The sequence below is a fragment of the Argopecten irradians genome, chromosome 1 (genome assembly GCF_041381155.1).
Source record: "Argopecten irradians isolate NY chromosome 1, Ai_NY, whole genome shotgun sequence".
NCBI classification, from domain to species: Eukaryota; Metazoa; Mollusca; class Bivalvia; order Pectinida; family Pectinidae; genus Argopecten; species Argopecten irradians.
In genome coordinates, this window is record NC_091134.1 from 29519539 (window position 1) to 29541635 (window position 22097).

Sequence of the window (22097 nt, forward strand, 5' to 3'; positions counted from 1 at the left end):
ATATACCTGTATTGGAAAACATAAACATATATGTATATATAGTTCTACTATTGAACTTGGGAGTAAAGTGGATTACAGTCTATAGGCATTGTTAGATACTCATAGTGATAGAAATGTATATTGTATATCACACCTGAACTTTGTGTATACTAGAACCTGATTAGGTGACAACAGTACAATGTATAATGATGTAAGTTGTTGATCACTAATGGCCACACACTGACACCCACAGCTTTCTGTTACAGTCCAATGACTAATATACAAGATAAGCTCACTAGTTTTGTGTTAAGTATCTTTTTAAAAGCTATAGCTAGATCGAGGTTTGGGAATATCATTAGCTTTTTGTCACATTCACTAGCGCATGAAGACGAATAACGTTTGATAAATACTATATATAAATGCCAGTTATTGATTGTCTGAATCTTATGTCTTCTATATCAATTCAGGGTTAAGTTGAACACTAAATAAGTATGCATTTGCTTACTAAAGTATCACATTGACTCAGGGTGGTCAGTGCAAGTCCTCACAGGTAGACTACAGTTAGGATTAATTTACCTTGTGTCAGACGTAATAACTGTGAGTGTTTTAATCTGCACAGTAGAAACCTTTCTTGCTTGTACAATAGTCATTAGCTGGTGATATGTTTAGCTGATTATATTTTGAACAATATAGTACAGCTTATAGAACCCGAGTTGATCACAGTTGCGGTACTGACAGATTTACTTCAATTGTGAACTTTGGGGAAAAGTTTGTCAGATTTTTTTGAGATATATGCTGTTTCTGGCCCATGGTTATAGTGAATGAACTTTGGAAAGGGGCACAAATGTGGAATGTGATTAGTGAATTTATGTGGAAGGATCTACAAGTTTAATATAGACATCTGTGGAGTTTAAAGTAAATATTTCCAGCTATCAATATGTATGCTGGCGAGCCTCCCAGGTTAGTATTTACCTGTAGCAAAGATTTATTAGTATTGCTTATGTTGAAATATATTTCTGAAAATGTGCATACAAATTATTACATACTTGCTATGTTTTTTTTTATAATAAGAATATAGAAAATAAAAAAAAAAGATGTTAAAGAGATAATCAATGATTAAAAGACAAAATGTAAGAGTTATTTCCCTTCAACTGATACAGCTGCTGTGAAGCTTCATGACTATATATGTATGTAGGAGATTTCTTTCTCTAATGAATGATATCAAAGAAGTTGTACAATTAATGATTTATATTTTATTTATTGTTGTAGATGTAAGCTTACAATATTGTTTCCACACATAAGGTACATTATCTGTGATGTTTCCTGGATTCGAGTGATTTTATATTCACTCTACTCTGATTTAATAAACTTTAGGTGTATTACTTATATTTAATAAACAAAAATCATACATTATTCTTGACAATACTAAACCTATATTGCTTTGGGATATTACTTCCATAAATTATGTTGTCAATTCTTTCCATATGACATTGAAATCCAAAGGCAATTGAAAATGATTTTAAATGAACCATGCATTTTTTCAATATTATGTGGGAAATCAAACATAATATATAGAGAGGTAGTGGTATATACTGAGAAAATTGTTATTTATATATGTATTTTGTCCTCTGAACATGCATATGAAATAATAAAAAAAGAAACAAAAGTTGATAACTTATTAATCTGTCTTCTGTAGATACACTGTCTTTGCTTTTGATATGTAGTATATATTATTAATCTGTCTTCTGTCTTTTGATATCTAGTATATATTATTAATCATCTGTCTTCTGTCTTTTGATATCTAGTATATATTATTAATCATCTGTCTTCTGTCTTTTGATATCTAGTATATATTATTAATCATCTGTCTTCTGTCTTTTGATATCTAGTATATATTATTAATCATCTGTCTTCTGTCTTTTGATATCTAGTATATATTATTAATATCTGTCTTCTGTCTTTTGATATCTAGTATATATTATTAATCATCTGTCTTCTGTCTTTTGATATCTAGTATATATTATTAATCATCTGTCTTCTGTCTTTTGATATCTAGTATGTATCATGCTATATTTTTGAAAATATTCAATTCTTCCAATTTTTACACTTATCTTGGTGACTCATTACTAGCTCAATATACACATGTGTAGACAAGAATTTTATTTAATCCTTTCATATATATTACAATAGGCTTTTAAAAAGAGACCATTTACCTGTAGTGTTTATAAACTGCTACAAGAGTTATGAAACAAGTTAGATTTGACACATGATTATCTGATTACTTTTTAAAGAAAATAGGAGAACAATTGATTTATTGGGACCTAATTTTCAATAGAATTTTTGAAAAATAAGAATACTAAGGTCTATTTTTTCAAATATCAATAGCAAACAAAGCTATAATTTATCTCCCTTTGTTTCAATGTTCCACTTTTGCTGCATGTTGGTCCAGAATTGGGAATACACATACTTTGGCCTAGACATATATATATATATTACCTTCTGATTGCTATAGGTTCTACCTATAATATGGCACAATACCTTACAGCATGTGATTGGGTTTGCAAAGATTAAGAAAAATAATTTGACAATATAATTAGAAAATTGATACTTTTCTTCATTAAATATTCCTAAAAAAAATTTATTTATGGCATGAGAATTTGTCACACCATTTAGTTTGTATTTGTGAAAAGATGTAAACATGTAAAACAGGTGCTTTAACAATATTTATACTGTATGTTTTTTTTACATTTACCCACAACACAGACAATTATTAAGGTTTAGTTTTTTGTTTAATTTTGTTTTATATCCTACAGTACATATAAACAGTGTGTTTTAAGGAGAAGCTAATCCCCTCTAACTCCAACTTGCATTCCTCAAATACCCCCCCCCCCCCTCCCCCCAGTTTGTTTATTTTAGTTACTCTATACATTCCTACGTTCATAAACTGAATTAATTATTATATTGTTCGATTCTTAAATATAAATTTCAGGATAATGTTTGGTAAAAGGCAGTGAGATAGAATCTATGTGATTTTGATGGATTTACAATTAACTAATCATCATCCTGACATTGCAGATGGTTCTTTATAAAGAGCTTCATGTCAATTTACAAAATAATCCTATATTGATATGTAACCCACCTTCAAATTGGCCTCAAAAATCTTCCTAGTATTGTCTCTGGAAAATCACTTGCAATATTATATATATATATATGTAGATCACTTGTAGATAGAAGTAGTTGTCTGTGTTAGGTCAAATCAATTTATCTATATTCTAAATATAGTTCATCTTACTAAATATGAGTAATAAAATCTACACAATACCCTAGTGTGATTGATTTTCTCTGGAAAGTAGATACCAAGGTAGCTAGCTAAGGCTTCAATGTTGCTAGGAGAGTTTGCACAGGTGTAAAAAAGCTGATTTAATTCTTCTCTGATGCAAGCTTTAATTTGAACCATTGTGTCTACCGGGCAGTGACTATTGATTTACATGGCTGTTACATCAAGTTGCCTCTCTACTATCTCTAGAGATGGTTTTATAAGAAAATTTAATTCATTTAATATCTATACATTTTATGCAGCAATAATAAATCCTTTGAAGTTCAAACTTAATACATGTACATACAATAAATTATATATGAAAGAGTAATTTTAAACATAGTCCAGGAAGTCTTCTGACTTATAGCTAGGCATGTACCTACATGTTTATCAAATTCATAATTTGGCTTAACTTGAATAAAACAGAATCAGAACAGTTTCAGTGATTCAATTTTAAACAGACATACAGTATTTTGTCACTTTAGCCTTCCACATTTTTGTCAATCGGTTCAAGATCCACATGGTACATACATATGTAGTTGTGTCTCATCATGAGGGTTTAGCTGTAGCAGATGATTTTAAGAACTTCTCTTTACTTTGATGATTAATCAGGGAAAACAAATATAATCTTATAATCCCATTCACATGGCTTAATTAACACATTTAGCTGTAATCAGATTTGATCATGATGTACAAGTTGGAATTACATTTTGTGTGTTATTCTAAACTATGTACTATAATAAAGACAAAACTATACAGGTGAACTAGTCTGCAAAATATAACAGATAAAATAGAAGTGCATTTTAGTCAAATAAAAAACATACAATATTATTCAGCGTATAATCATATTTTAAAAGTTCTTTTTAGTTCTTAAAAAAATATTGGTTTTATTCACTCATTGGCAACCAGATCAGTGGTGACTGGATAGTGGGACAACCAGATTAGTGGTGACTGGATAGTGGGACAACCAGATTAGTGGTGACTGGATAGTGGGAGAACCAGGTTAGTGGTGACTAGATAGGGGGGTCAAACAAATTATTGGTGACTGCATGGATAGTGGGTCAGCCAGATTAGTGGTGACTAGATAGGGGGGTCAAACAAATTATTGGTGACTGCATGGATAGTGGGTCAGCCAGATTAGTGGTGACTGAATAGTGGGACAACCAGATTAGTGGTGACTGGATAGCTATATAGTGGGACAACCAGATTAGTGGTGACTGGATAGTGGGTCAACCAGATTAGTGGTGACTGGATTGTGGGACAACCAGATTAGTGGTGACTGGATAGTGGGACAACCAGATTAGTGGTGACTAGATAGGGGGGTCAAACAAATTATTGGTGACTGCATGGATAGTGGGTCAGCCAGATTAGTGGTGACTGAATAGTGGGACAACCAGATTAGTGGTGACTGGATAGCTATATAGTGGGACAACCAGATTAGTGGTGACAGGATAGTGGGATAATTAGATTAGTGGTGACTGGATAGTGGGACAACCAGATTAGTGGTGACTAGGTTTTGGGACAAACAGATTAGTGGTGACTGGATATTGGGGCAATATACCAGGCTTAAAAATATATCTTGTGGGATTGGGGTAACCAAATCAGCTTTGATAGGAAACCATATATGCAATTGATAGGAGAGTGGGGCAACTGAATTAGCAGCAAAATTTAACCTTTGAAAACAGAATGACACAACAAAGTTTCAGTTAATTTGAAATGCAAAGGCAACCAAATTTAATATTGGCTGGAGGATAGGGAAATTAAATTAGCATTGACAGGGGATGGAACAACCAATTAGCATTGACAGGGGATGGAACAACCTAATTAGCATTGACAGGGGATGGGACAACCAAACTAGCAGTGGCAGGGGATGGGACAACCAAACTAGCAGTGGCAGCGGATGGAAAAACCAAATTGGTATTGGCAGGGGATATAACAACCAAATTAGCATTGGCAGGGGATATAACAATCAAATTAGCATTGGCAGGGGATATAACAATCAAATTAGCATTGGCAGGGGATATAACAATCAAATTAGCATTGGCAGGGGATATAACAACCAAATTAGCATTGGCAGGGGATATAACAAATTAGCATTGGCAGGGATATAACAATCAAATTAGCATTGGCAGGGGATATAACAATCAAATTAGCATTGGCATGGGATATAACAATCAAATTAGCATAGGCAGGGGATATAACAATCAAATTAGCATTGGCAGGGGATATAACAACCAAATTAGCATTGGAAGGAGATAGCACAATCAAATTAGCATTGGCAGGGGATATAACAATCAAATTAGCATTGGCAGGGGATATAACAACCAAATTAGCATTGGCAGGGGATATAACAATCAAATTAGCATAGGCAGGGGATATAACAACTGAGTTAGCATTGGCAGGGGATATAACAATCAAATTAGCATCGGCAGGGGATATAACAACCAAATTAGTACTGGAAGGAAGAAAGGACAACCAAATTAGCATTGGCAGGGGATATAACAATCAAATTAGCATTGGCAGGGGATATAACAATCAAATTAGCATTGGCAGGGGATATAACAACCAAATTAGCATTGGCAGGGGATATAACAATCAAATTAGCATTGGCAGGGGATATAACAACCAAATTAGCATTGGCAGGGGATATAACAACCAAATTAGCATTGGCAGGGGATATAACAATCAAATTAGCATAGGCAGGGGATATAACAATCAAATTAGCATTGGCAGGGGATATAACAACCAAATTAGCATTGGCAGGGGATATAACAACCAAATTAGCATTGGCAGGGGATATAACAATCAAATTAGCATTGGCAGGGGATATAACAATCAAATTAGCATTGGCAGGGGATATAACAACCAAATTAGCATTGGCAGGGGATATAACAACCAAATTAGCATTGGCAGGGGATATAACAATCAAATTAGCATGGCAGGGGATATAACAACCAAATTAGCATTGGCAGGGGATATAACAACCAAATTAGCATTGGCAGGGGATATAACAACCAAATTGGCAGGGGATATAACAACCAAATTAGCATGGCAGGGGATATAACAACCAAATTAGCATTGGCAGGGGATATAACAATCAAATTAGCATTGGCAGGGGATATAACAACCAAATTAGCATTGGCAGGGGATATAACAACCAAATTAGCATTGGCAGGGGATATAACAACCAAATTAGCATTGGCAGGGGATATAACAATCAAATTAGCATTGGCAGGGGATATAACAATCAAATTAGCATTGGCAGGGGATATAACAACCAAATTAGCATTGGCAGGGGATATAACAATCAAATTAGCATTGGCAGGGGATATAACAACCAAATTAGCATTGGCAGGGGATATAACAACCAAATTAGCATTGGCAGGGGATATAACAACTCAAATTAGCATTGGCAGGGGATATAACAACTCAAATTAGCATTGGCAGGGGATATAACAATCAAATTAGCATAGGCAGGGATATAACAAAATTAGCATTGGCAGGGGATATAACAACCAAATTAGCATTGGCAGGGGATATAACAACCAAATTAGCATTGGCAGGGGATATAACAACCAAATTAGCATTGGCAGGGGATATAACAACCAAATTAGCATTGGCAGGGGATATAACAATCAAATTAGCATATGAGTTAGCATTGGCAGGGGATATAACAATCAAATTAGCATTCGGCAGGGGCATTGGAAGGAGAAAGGACAACCAAATTGCATTGCAGGGGATATAACAATCAAATTAGCATTGGCAACAATCAAATTAGCATTGGCAGGGGAATATAACAACCAAATTAGCATTGGCAGGGGATATAACAATCAAATTAGCATTGGCAGGGGATATAACAATCAAATTAGCATTGGACAGGGGATATAACAACCAAATTAGCATTGGCAGGGGATATAACAACCAAATTAGCATAGGCAGGGGATATAACAACTGAGTTATTGGCAGGGGATATAAACAATCAAATTAGCATAGGCAGGGGATATAACAATGAGTTAGCATTGGCAGGGGATATAACAATCAAATTAGCATAGGCAGGGGATATAACAACTGAGTTAGCATTGGCAGGGGATAATTATAACAATCAAATTAGCATAGGCATTAGCATTGGCAGGGGATATAACAACCAAATTAGCATTGGCAGGGGATATAACAATCAAATTAGCATTGGCAGGGGATATAACAACCAAATTAGCATTGGCAGGGGATATAACAACCAAATTAGCATTGGCAGGGGATATAACAATCAAATTAGCATTGGCAGGGGATATAACAACCAAATTAGCATTGGCAGGGGATATAAACAACCAAATTAGCATTGGCAGGGGATATAACAACCAAATTAGCATTGGCAGGGGATATAACAACCAAATTAGCATTGGCAGGGGATATAACAACCAAATTAGCATTGGCAGGGGATATAACAACCAAATTAGCATTGGCAGGGGATATAACAACCAAATTAGCATAGGCAGGGGATATAACAACCAAATTAGCATTGGCAGGGGATATAACAATCAAATTAGCATTGGCAGGGGATATAACAATCAAATTAGCATAGACAGGGATATAACAACTGAGTTAGCATTGGCAGGGGATATAACAATCAAATTAGCATAGGCAGGGGGATATAACAATCAAATTAGCATTGGCAGGGGATATTAACAACCAAATTAGCATTGGCAGGGGATATAACAATCAAATTAGCATTGGCAGGGGATATAACAATCAAATTAGCATTGGCAGGGGATATAACAACCAAATTAGCATTGGCAGGGGATATAACAATCAAATTAGCATTGGCAGGGGATATAACAATCAAATTAGCATTGGCAGGGGATATAACAATCAAATTAGCATTGGCAGGGGGATATAACAACCAAATTAGCATAGGCAGGGGGTATTACAACCAAATAATTGGCGAGGGAGATAGCACAATCAAATTAGCATTGGCAGGGGATATAACAATCAAATTAGCACTGGCAGGAAGAAAGGACAACCAAATTAGCATTGGCAGGGGATATAACAACCAAATTAGCATTGGCAGGGGATATAACAACCAAATTAGCATTGGCAGGGGATATAACAACCAAATTAGCATAGGCAGGGGATATAACAACCAAATTAGCATAGGCAGGGGATGGGACAACCAAATTAGCATTGGCAGGGGATATAACAACCAAATTAGTATTGACAGGGGATATAACAACCAAATTAGCATTGGCAGGGGATATAACAATCAAATTAGCATAGGCAGGGGATATAACAACCAAATTAGCATTGGCAGGGGATATAACAATCAAATTAGCATTGGCAGGGGATATAACAATCAAATTAGTACTGGAAGGAAGAAAGCATTAAGCTTCGGAAAGATTCAGTTAGAATTACTAAAAAGCATTTGAGGGAGGATTTGACAACACAATCAGTTGATCAAATGATGGTGGGTCTCAGCACCAGATAATCAAAGTCGTTATAGGCGATAGGACTAATTATCTATGGCAAATCACACAATTTGAGGATACTTTAGTTTAATTGAGATATGTCTGTCTTCATAAAATTTAAAGCATGTAATTCAATGAGTCAAAGTGTTATCAAAGGTTAAAAAGCAATAAAAGAACATTCTTAATTGTACAAAAAACAATGAAGTGCCGAAAAGATAAAAGTTTGAATGTAGAATAACCACAAACTATAAATATGTTTACAACAATATAGATGTGCTATGAATGACCATGGTAATGATGAAGCAGTGAAGTTGGCTGTAGTTTTCCTCACCTGATAAAACCGTTACCTATGACTGAGGACACCTGAGGACTCCACACCTAAACATCTACCTGGAAATTCTAACCGGGTTGATCAGCTGACCCGGCAGTATTGATCTGCCAGACAAACCCCCTCAGTCACGGTATAATGTGCTGGAGTGCACACACGGCCTGACGGTGTGTATGTGTGTGTATATACATGTTTGGTTATAAAGCTTGGTCCAACAGAGCTTTAACAATAGTGGACATTTGATTGTCTGCTAGGCTGGCCATGAATGGTGAAGGGCAGTGGTCATCTGACATGGACAGGTCTTTGTAGCGGTGGGATTTTGCTAGCTCTCCCTTGTCTATTACACACCACACTAGGTTGACAACCATTTGGCGTCATAATTTACAACATGGCTGATCCACAATTCTACTTCCTGAAACACCTTACAATGGATTTCCCCAGGAAATTGTCTTTCTGATAGAAATTATTGCTCAACATCTGACTTTTCAATTAACTGAAGGAAAATGGAACCAGCTTATAAGATTGGGAAATCTAGTCCTGTTCATTTGTACAGGTAGGTGGTAGTGGTGAGGATTTGTAACGTGTATTGTATTCTCTGTGTTATTGTTGGATTAGTTCGTGATACTACTGCAGTGACAACAACAATGGCTGATTTTACACTGGCTGTCTATTTGTCTTGTCAAAAATTAGAACGTAGAATAATTTCCGACTTTTTAAAGGCCCATTTACGCCTTACCAGAAAAATATTGATCCTATCGGGGAATTATGACATGTACTTAATGATATAGGTTCGTTAACGTTACAGCCACTCAATATCTATTGATTCTAATTCTGTATATAGTGTTATACAAAATTCACAGATAATACCTGTGGTTTATGATCTGTATCAGGTCTGTCATCATCATCAACACGGTCATTACCTTTGTATATCAGTGATGTATACAGTTTACGGGTCAGTAGGTTGTGTATAGATCAATTTATGAAAATTTATGTAATATTTTAAAGCCATTTGATGTCAACAGTTACATCAATTTATACTAAGAGGGTGATACCAACAGTTACATCAATTTATACTAAGATTATAGGGTGATACCAATTATAGGGTGATACCAAGTTACATCAATTTATACTAGATAGGGTGATACCAACAGTTACATCAATTTATACTAAGATTCTAGGGTGATACCAACAGTTACATCAATTTATACTAAGATTATATGGGTGATACCAACAGTTACATCAATTTATACTGAGGTATAGGGTGATACCAACAGTTACATCAATTTATACTATTATTATAGGGTGATACCAACAGTTACATCAATTTATACTAAGGTTATAGGGTGATACCAACAGTTACATCAATTTATACTGAGGTATAGGGTGATACCAACAGTTACATCAATTTATACTGAAATATAGGGTGATACCAACAGTTACATCAATTTATACTAAGATTATAGGGTGATACCAACAGTTACATCAATTTATACTAAGATTCTAGGGTGATACCAACAGTTACATCAATTTATACTAAGATTCTAGGGTGATACCAACAGTTACATAAATTCATACTAAGATTTTAGGGTGATATCAACATTAACATCAATTTATACTGAGTTCAAAGGGTGATACCAACAGTGACATCAATTTATACTGAGGATTCATAGGGTGATACCAACAGTTACATCAATTTATATTATTAATTAATAGGGTGATACCAACAGTTACATCAATTTATACTGAGGCCAAAGGGTGATACCAACAGTTACATCAATTTATACTGAGGTCATAGGGTGATACCAACAGTTACATCAATTTATACTGAAATATAGGGTGATACCAACAGTTACATCAATTTATACTATTATTATAGGGTGATACCAACAGTTACATCATTCATACTATAATTATAGGGTGATACCTACATTTACATCAATTTAAATTATACATATTATTATAGGGTGATACCAACAGTTACATCAATTTTATACTATTATTATAGGGTGATACCAACAGTTACATCAATTTATACTAATGGATTCTAGGGTGATACCAACAGTTACATCAATTTATACTATTATATATAGGGTGATACCAACAGTTACATCATCAATTTATACTATTATTATTGGGTGATACCAACATTACATCAATTTATACTAGTTAAAGGGTGATACCAACAGTTACATCAATTTATACTATATAGGGTGATACCAACAGTTACATCAATTTATATATTATAGGGTGATACCAACAGTTACATCAATTTATACTATTATTATAGGGTGATACCAACAGTTACATCAATTTATACTAAGATTATAGGGTGATACCAACAGTTACATCAATTTACACTGCGGCCAAAGGGTGATACCAACAGTTACATCAATTTTATACTATTATTATAGGGTGATACCAACAGTTACATCAATTTATACTAAGATTATAGGGTGATACCAATGGTTATATAAATTTACACTGCGGCCAAAGGGTGATACCAACAGTTACATCGATTTATACTATTATTATAGGGTGATACTAACAGTTACATCAATTTATACTGAAATATAGGGTGATACCAAAAGTTACATCAATTTATACTATTATTATAGGGTGATACCAACAGTTACATCAATTTATACTAAGATTATAGGGTGATACCAATGGTTATATCAATTTACACTGCGGCCAAAGGGTGATACCAACAGTTACTGAGGTCATAGGGTGATACCAACAGTTACTGAGGTCATAGGGTGATACTAACAGTTACATCAATTCATACTGAGTTTATACGGTAATACTAACAGTAACATCAATTTACACTGCGGCCAAAGGGTGATACCAACAGTTACTGAGGTCATAGGGTGATACCAACAGTTACTGAGGTCATAGGGTGATACCAACAGTTACTGAGGTCATAGGGTGATACCAACAGTTACTGAGGCCAAAGGGTGATACCAACAGTTACTGAGGCCAAAGGGTGATACCAACAGTTCTGAGGTAATAGGGTGATACCAACAGTTACTGAGGCCAAAGGGTGATACCAACAGTTACTGAGGCCAAAGGGTGATACCAACAGTTACTGAGGTCATAGGGTGATACCAACAGTTACTGAGGTCATAGGGTGATACCAACAGTTACTGAGGTCATAGGGTGATACCAACAGTTACTGAGGTCATAGGGTGATACCAACAGTTACATAGTTATTTTATATGACAAATAATGACAACACTTTTAGTTCATGAATTGTTAAAAAGTGATTATAATCATTTTCAATGTTACTCAATTTTTCAAGGTCTTTGAAAATGACGAGGTCGAGCAATAAAAGATGAGGATTTTGAATAGTTTGGTGGTAATGTGGTTCATTGAGTACATGGTATAGAAGTGGCCTCCATCGTTCTGGTTAACTGTAATGATTTTAGTACACACATACTAGATGCTGGTTATTAATGTCTAGTGTAAATAATGTTCACATACACACACATATATATATAGCTATAGGATTTAAAGGTTTTCTTGTATTGACATGTAAGCATCAGGTATTTTGAAATACTAGCTTTGTTTGAAAATTACTCAGGGATTTTGAAATACAAGCTTTGTTCGAAACTTACTGTAGACACAACAGAACTTTTGAAATGCTCTACTAATTCTTGCATGAAATAGAACGATAGTCATAGCAATTATTAAAACTTGTTAACGAGGAATCTATATTTTCCCAAAATATCATTACTGTATATATGAATTGTGCTTTTCTATCTGTACACTGAAATAAATTTAGAGGGCATATATATATTGGTATATCATTAACAAGTACCACAGTTATTTAGAAATGATGTGCCAACCTTTAATCCAACCGATCCTGCAGAGACAAAGAACACTTATTTCATTATCTAAAATTATGGAGAAAATTAACATAAAATAATTTCTATTCCGTCTTTGCATATTACAGAGTTAGCTCTTGATATTTCATTATTTTGTGAGTGCATTTCACATCGTTTTCTCCAAAAGGTATGATATATGTTACGTTGACAAATACGTGACGTACAATCAATACCTACCCGCAAGGAAAGATAACTCTGTACTATACAAACAAAGAATAGATAGTTGATAACATAAGGATGGTCAAAACATAATTGGGTGTACTTTATAAGAATCTTCAAAAAAATAGTCATCATAAAAACAGGAAGAAAATAGATTCCCTATCACAGATATGTATTATTGATCTGACAATCCTAAAACAAAATCATTAACACAGTATAGTTGTAAGATTTCTTATTGTATATTATTGCATTCTTTTGAGGGCACTATGGTCTCACAGTGTTGTCGAGGGATGGCATAGTACCCGAGCCGGAGGTATAGTACTATACCATCACAAGACAACACTATGAAACCATAGTGCCCTCAAAAGAAGGCAATAATGTTTTTAGTACATAACGAATTAAAAAAAAATGATAGGACAAACAATTATATATGATCACCAATAATAATTTATTTAAACAGGTGCGGCCACTTCTAACGTTTAGAAATGTCATGGTTGGAGGCGTCTAAATACATTTTTCCGGGCAGAAATCTTTGAAAATACTCACTGCATTTTTTGTTGCCTGCTCAGTTCAATTTGCTAATTGTTCTTTTGTAAATTCATCAGCATTCAAGTTTCCAAATCGTGACATTTATGTTTGCAAAACGTCGTCCGCACACAGCTTGTTTGCCAGTGGACAGCACAGATAGCGACAGTGGTGTCATTTTCTTCAATATGACGTTCGTAACACAAAGCGTGCCAAACCATCGTCCCGCGGGAAACCATAGTCCCGTGGGAAACCTTATTCCCGGGACTATGGCTAAATAGTGTCTGGGGGCTGAGCCAATGAAAACGTGAGAAAAAGTCACATTATGTACTAATGTAGCATATTTAGTAAAACACCAACTTTGTGTTGAAATGCCGTTGTACTATTGTATAGTAGTAATGAAATTTGTTGATTGAAGATAGGAGTTTCTTTTGTAATATGACTGTATATCAAGGGAAGAGTCATCTAATAATTTAAAGTCATGAGTGAGATCCTACCTCTGATCTCTCTGACAGTCTGTGTATTTTAGGTTATATGCTTACTTCATCTATAAAACTGAAGATCACAGAGCTGAAGTGGTTTAGTGGTATATGTTGTCATTTGAATTCCTAGAACAACACTGTAAAGCTTTAATTCTTGACTGACTGTAATGCAATAAAGCAGGAAAATTAAGGAAAAAGTTTTACTCATATTGTCATGACCTGCTTTGTTGTAATGCCCATTATGTAGATTGCTGTCAATCTAGTTGTGATTTTGTCTGCAGCAAAATTATTAATTAATCAGAATTAGAAAACTACAATGAGCTTAATTAGACACAACTACAAAATTGATTCTGATGATCAATGTAAAAAGTCATTTGAATATTGAATTACCGTTTGTTCCACTATGTATACCCGGGCATTTTGTGTTTGTTCGGCTGTTTTGGTAACATGAATGTAAATATCTGCACCGGGGGGCCACCCAATACCTGTAGCTTAGTTTATAGAGACTCGTGTAGACACTGCAATCAATGCATGATATAAATATAAGGCTAAGTCAACATGGACCGGGTAGTCATATAGTCATGGTGTCCCCCCCCCCCCCCCCCCCCCCCCCCCCCCCCCCCCCCCCCCCCCCCCCAACTGTGTTTTATTATAGAGACAATTATATGGGATATTTGTAATAAAGTTGACGATTTAGAACTATGACGTCAGGCCTTACAGTTATTAAAAATAAATCGGGAATTTGTTCATCACCTTTTGATATTACACATAAATACAACATGTGTTATTGTTTGGTGAGCAGTCACTGCTGAAGTCATTCTTTTCTTTAGATAAGTATTTCACTCCTAAAATGTAACTGTAACAATATTCTACTGCCAGTTGCCTGTATTTACTTAACTTATCCCGTGTACATTAATAACAGTCAGAATTCAAGGAAGAGTGTAAAGACCAGTCGATTACTGACTCCTTAACATGGTGTACATGTCCTCCTAATGGATTTTGTCATGTTTTGCATTTTAAGTTATCACTATCCGTTTCAAATGAAATACTCTGCCTTTGATCATATTCACTCCATTTAGTTACAAATAATGTTGTTTAAAAGTTTTTTAAGTTTTTAGAGCTAGCAAATTCTATTATAGCTTATTCCCTAAATATTTTTTTTTTCTTATTGTAAATCTTTTTCCTATGTATTATATGGAATATCTTGATGGCACAAACGATACCAGTCAGGGCTTTAAATTTATTATATATAGCACATTGTTGTGTGTCAGTACATACTGCATTGAGTCATGGTTTTTAGACGGACAAGTATATTTATCTATAGTGTAATGATTATACAATCTGTGTATACTGTAATTTAAAGTTGTCCTAGTCTGGGACACATTCAGTGGAGGAGAACAAAATACACACTAAAACTGTCTGTAAGCTAATAGTTTTAAGACATGTTGGTGAATTATATTCTTACAAATTTTACTCAATGTATAAGCTCCTAAGAATATTTTGTCACTAACTTGAAGCTCTCCCCTACAGAAAATTTCAATTTAGTTCCATTCCAGTGGAATGTGAATGGTGTTAGAATCCCAGACACAACCCAGAGGGGGGCTCAAAGTTGCTGTTAGAATGACAGACACACCCCAGAGGAAGGCTCAAAGCTGGTGTTAGAATGTCAGCTACACCCCAGAGGGGGCTCAAAGCTGGTGTTATATAGAATGTCAGACACACCCCAGAGGAGGGCTCAAAGCTGGTGTTAGAATGTCAGACACACCCCAGCGGAGGGCTCAAAGCTGGTGTAAGAATGTCAGACACACCCAAGAGGGGGGCTCAAAGCTGGTGTTTGAATGTCAGATACTCTTCAGAGGAGGGCTCAAAGGTTATGGTGGAATATTAGACACACCACAGTGGAGTGCTTAAAGCTTGTGGTAGAATGTCAGACACATTGCAGGGGTGGATCGACTCAAAGCTTGTGGTAGGTTGTTGGACACATACTAGGGGAGAGCGCAAAGCTTGTTTTAGAATGTCGGGAAGGCTCAATAAAATGTCGAGAAGGCTCAAAGCTGATGGTAGAATGTCAGACACACTCTGGGGGAGGCCTCAACGTTTGTGGTAAAAAATCATCAGTCACACTGCCAGTGGAGAGCTCAAAGCTTGTATAAGCTAGAGCGGGTTGAAGAGCTAGTGACAGAATGTCAGTCATAAGCTAGATAACAAAATAACAACAAGGTTTCAAGGTCTTGCGATGATATGTAATGCTCTAAGGATGTTACAAAATGACAGGTTGACTTGTGATAAAAGATTGCAGAGTATTCAATGAAGTCTCAATGGTCTTACTGAATTCTTTTGTTTCTTAAAAGCGACGTTGTATAATCAATACCCCAGTATAACACAGATAATAGTTACGTAACATGTGGGGTAGAATACCTCTGGTGTCAGAGAGTATAAGGAAGACTGTGATATTATGATAAAACTTTTCCATTTATTTGGTACTGGTCATTTAGGCTGTAAGGGAAGAAAATGATTTAGTTGAGGCCATTTCTAATGTATTTATTACAGACAATCTTCTTGTATTGATCAGGCTGGCTTTTTCTCACCTGCTGTGCTAGTTAGAAACGGTCGTAAAACAAGACAGCTTACAGTGTGTCTAGTGTTAGCATCACCTAGCCAATCCACTGGCATCAGAAGTCATTCAAAATTCAGTAGTTTTATTTAAGTTCAATACTGCGTGTTTGTTCTCGTGGCCAAAGTGTGGGGAAACCATGTAAAATTCAATACATGCAGCCTCTGGTTCTGATCCTGACCAAACTGTATTATAAAACTGTAATCCTTTTAATTTCAAACCACAAAGTCAGATATAATGCTGGTCCTGATGGTGTAAGCAATATAACTCTGGTCCTGATGGTGTTAGCCATATAATGCTGGTCCTGATGGTGTTAGCAATACAATGCTGGTCCTGATGGTGTTAGCAATACAATGCTGGTCCTGATGGTGTTAGCCATATAATGCTGGTCCTGATGGTGTTAGCCATATAATGCTGATGGTGTTAGCCATATAATGCTGGTCCTGATGGTGTTAGCCATATAATGCTGGTCCTGATGGTGTTATCAATATAATGCTGGTCCTGATGGTGTTAGCAATATAATGCTGGTCCTGATGGTGTTAGCAATATAATGCTGGTCCTGATGGTGTTAGCAATATAATGCTGGTCCTGATGGTGTTATCAATATAATGCTGGTCCTGATGGTGTTATCAATATAATGCTGGTCCTGATGGTGTTAGCAATGTAGTGCTGGTCCTGATGGTGTTAGCAATGTAATGTTGTCCTGATGGTGTTAAACTAAAAATCCAATGTTGAGGATTGAAGGATAATGTAATAAATCTTACTAAACCTTTTGTTGACGACAATACCACTAACTTCCTTCATTATCCATATACTGTGTAAATTTATTTCTTTTCTGCAAAAAGATAGGTATACAATTATAATGAAAGCACTCATTCATTTGTTACTCCTGACGTGAAGTTTTTCATTTTGGGTCCCCGTAAATCCATGTGTATTCCATCTGATTGTTTAGCGACTATTGTGATTCTTGGATTTTACTTCTTGCATGAATCTTCAAAATGATACTATATGTACGGATTGCCACACCTTTAGATCGCTACACTTCAAATAAACACTCGAAAGGGTTCTAGACGAAATAGTTGCTCGAATGCCGATTTCTGAAGCGAGTTGTAATAGATGGGAACGGAGAAATAAAATACAATTGCCTGGATCCGGATAGCGATGTTACAAATGTATGACGTCACAGAAGGGACGGTCTACGTTAATGTGTCATTGGTGATAACAATATGAATTTTAAAGTAGATCTTCATTACTCTTGTCAGAAGAAAGCCAAATTATGATTGTTAAGTCTTGAAATTGATTGTTTACAATATGGTGTCATTTGGTTTCTCTCCATCTCTCATTTAATCTGATGAAACTTATTCTTTCTCATAGAAACAACGATCCCATATCTGCCAAAACTAACGCCCCTCTCCTCTTCTGAGTTGGATATACAAGTATAAATTCCCTCATGCCATGGATTCAATAATGATAGGCTTACAACACCAGAATTAATCATTATATTTAATTTATATGTTAGAATTGTGGTATACACCATTTATTTCATTTCTTAAATGTACTAACTGTTGTGCATTTATATACATACATCATGCTGAAACTTATGTTCTGTATTGTATGGGTGATAAGCTGAAACGCTGAAAGTAATAAAAGAATTAAATTAAACTGAATTGTATCCCAAATTACAAAAAATTCATGTTATGGCAATTGTGTGTAAATGTCGCAAAGGAAAGAATGCATGTGTAAATGTCGCAAAGGAAAGAATGCATATAAAAATTTACTATGAGAGATAAATGTGTGGCATGAGTACAGGAATAGGCTGACTTTTAGTGTTTTATCATCCACAGCTTACATTTTTGTTCTCTTACTCACACACACACACACACACACACACACACACACACACACACACACACACACACACACACACACACACACACACACACACATGGCCCCTTAACTCTCCTCAACTCCAACCCCTCACTTCCCTCCCGACCTTGCAACACTAATTAAGGCAAATATATATGACTGATTACTATATCAGCCTCTGCTATTAAGAGTTGAAATTATTTAGTCCATTGTTGCAGCATCAGTTCAGTAATGTAGGAACTTTTTACTGGATAGAATGTTTCCCAGCTTTTGTTCATCAGTCTGAAAGCTAGCTAATACCACAAACAAAAGTGCATGTAGTTTTAAAATCAGCATCATACCTCAACCTTAAACAGCTTAAGTGTGCACGATGGTAAAGATTTGACAGTATGATTGGTGCAGCATGTTTAATCCTGGATTGACTAGGATGTATGAGCAGGTGAGAACCCAGCTGGTAGGTCATCCCCTAACAGATGTGTCGAGCTGCTGGTAATACCCTCAATGTCCATAGTCTAAACAGGAAATCAATGAATGTAATAAAGCAATATTGTCTCTTCGTTTCCAATCAAATGCTTGATTATTTATGTGAACATTGTGAACATTTTGAGGAAGCTAATTAATGTTGTTTATCTTCATTTAGAGAATTTGTTTCTAGATTCTTTTTCTTGTTAAAAAATGTCTTTTACCGCTTTTACTTAGGTGCGACTTATAATCTGGAAAATACGATAATTAATCGTCTGTGTAAAAAGTTCTGTCAACATCAATAACTTCATGTGTTCCATATATCGATTCCAGATTTTCATTATGTTTTGATCATATGTACACACCTGGCAACTGTAATTGTAAAAACAGCTGTTTGATTTCTAAAGTATCATATTAATTAATCTGATTTAATTACTTGTTGAATGTATAATCAAACATGTTTAATGGGATCAGCTGTTTATTTACACAAGCGTACATGGTGAAATCAGACTATTGTAAAAAGCATGACAATCTTGTTTGTGTTTTCTGTGGTTTCCGTTTCCATGCAGATAACAGTGCCATTGCTATGACTGCAAACACATCACACATAATCACCTATCAGTACTGTTGAGTTTGATAAGGTGGCCAATTTTGTTTACTGATCGTTTGTTTTAACATTAAGATGAGATGGCATTTTACAATATACCACAGAGTTCTATTATCTTACTGTCAATATTTGTGTTACACTCACAGCACTGTTAAACCAACACTAAAATCTGGTGTCTCTCCGTGCTGTGACGATGATGCTATACATTATATGTAGATAAGTACACTCATAAAACCGGATACCTCTATTTAACTCTGAGATTGTAAAACAATTATAGATATGAAGACAATTTGATATAGATATTGATTGTAAGAAGTTTGGTTTGGTGAAATTTTAAATTGTGCTTCGTATATAAAATGAGAGGGTCACTGTGTCAATTTGGCTTAGTTTGTACAGGTGTTGAGAGATGGTGGAGACATGATACCACAAACATTATTAAACATTATTTTACCAATAATGCAATAAACTTTTAACACCAAAAACAATATCAAATATAAGAATAGAAATAATTTAAATCTTTATCATAACAAAGGAGATGATAGAACAATTGTAAATGTGGAGATAATGCTATAGAGATGAAAAGGAAAGTATTACACCAACACAAAAAAGGAAATGATTCTACAATCATAACAGGGGAGATAATACCACAAACATAACAGGGGAGATAATACCACAAACATAACAGGGGAGATAATACCAAGGACATTACAAAAGGGATAATACCATAAAAATAACAGGGGAGATATTACCACAAACATTACAAGGGAGAAAATGACACAAACATAACAGGGGAGATAATACCACAAACATAATAGGGGAGATAATACCACAAACATAATAGGGGAGATAATACCAAAAACATAATAGGGGAGATAATACCACAAATATAACAGGGGAGATAATACCACAAACATAACAAGGGAGAAAATGACACAAACATAACAGGGGAGATAATACCACAATCATAATAGGGGAGATAATACCACAAACATAACAGGGGAGATAATACCACAAACATAACAGGGGAGATAATACCACGGACATTACAGAAGAGATAATACCATAAACATAACAAGAGAGATATTACCACAAACATAACAAGGGAGAAAATGACACAAACATAACAGAGGAGATGATACCACAAACATAATAGTTAAATAATACCACAAGCATAACAGGGGAGATGATACTACAAAATACCACAGGGGAAATAATACCACAAACATATCGGCAGAGATAATACCACAAACATAAAATGGGAGATAATACCACAAACAAAACAGGAGAGATACAACCACAAACATAACAGGGGAGATAATTCTACAAAATTCCACAAGAGAAATAATACCACAAACATAACAGGGGAGATAATACCACAAACATAACAGGCGATGTAACCCCACAAACAAAACAGGTGAGATAATTCCAGAAACATAATAGGGGATATAATGCCACAAAGATAAAAGGTGATATAATGCCACAAATATAACAGGGGAGATAATACCAGAAACATTATAGGGGATATAATGCCACAACGATAAAAGGTGATATAATGCCACAAATATAACAGGGGAGATAATACCAGAAACATTATAGGGGATATAATGCCACAACGATAAAAGGTGATATAATGCCACAAATATAACAGGGGAGATAATACCACAAATATAAAAGGGCAGATAATAGCACAAACTTTACAGGGGATGTAACACAACAAATATAACAAGGGAGATAATACAACAAGGGAGATAATACAACGAATATAAAAGGGGAGATGATACCACAAACATAACTGGGGAGATAATGCTAAAAGCATATCAGGGGAGATAATGCCACAAATATAACTGGGGAGATAATGCCATAAACCTGACAGTGAGATAATGCCACAAGCATATCAGGGGATATAATACTACAAACATAACAGGGGAGATAATGTCACAAACATATCAGGGGAGATAATACCATAAACCTAACAGGGGAGATAATGCCAAAGTTTATTGCTATAAGTTCTTGTTGAGATTGATTATCATATCACTCTGAGGACATTTCGACCTTTGAAGAACACATTAGCTTAGTTAACATCACATCTGTTGTAATGGGTTTTATTTGATGCTATTGAAAATACAACCTTGAATAAAAATCCAATCATAGCATCATTCCACTTTTAAATGGCAATATAATTACAGTGGAGGAATTTATAAAGCTTTATAGGTAGGAGACATTATTGTATTACCTTGAATTTTTACCACTAGGACACCTGTATAAGGATATAATGGAGTTTTAATCATCATGGTTTTATATGATGTTTAGGAAGGCCAACATGTAATATAACATACATTTTAATGCTGCCTAGACACTTTCAAAGCAGTTTCCTTAATAATTGATAAGCTGTCTCGTATATAAATAACAATTAAAA

At 35.1% G+C, this 22097-nt stretch overlaps 1 protein-coding gene across 4 annotated transcripts in view; it reads left to right on the forward strand.

The window, feature by feature from the left end:
- LOC138323381 (tubby-related protein 3-like) overlaps nucleotides 1–22097 on the forward strand; it is a 62415-nt gene that overhangs the window by 11227 nt on the left and 29091 nt on the right. For 2 of the 4 annotated variants that reach the window (XM_069267968.1, XM_069267994.1), the window contains exon 1: nucleotides 9209–9635. The exons of 1 other annotated variant lie outside the window; for it this stretch is intronic. In XM_069267968.1, coding sequence (XP_069124069.1) covers nucleotides 9586–9635 — 50 coding nt within the window. In that variant the 5' untranslated portion in view covers nucleotides 9209–9585. Of the gene's footprint in view, nucleotides 1–653; nucleotides 940–9208; nucleotides 9636–22097 lie in introns of those variants that run through there. One more of the 4 variants, XM_069267976.1, reaches the window with a different exon arrangement.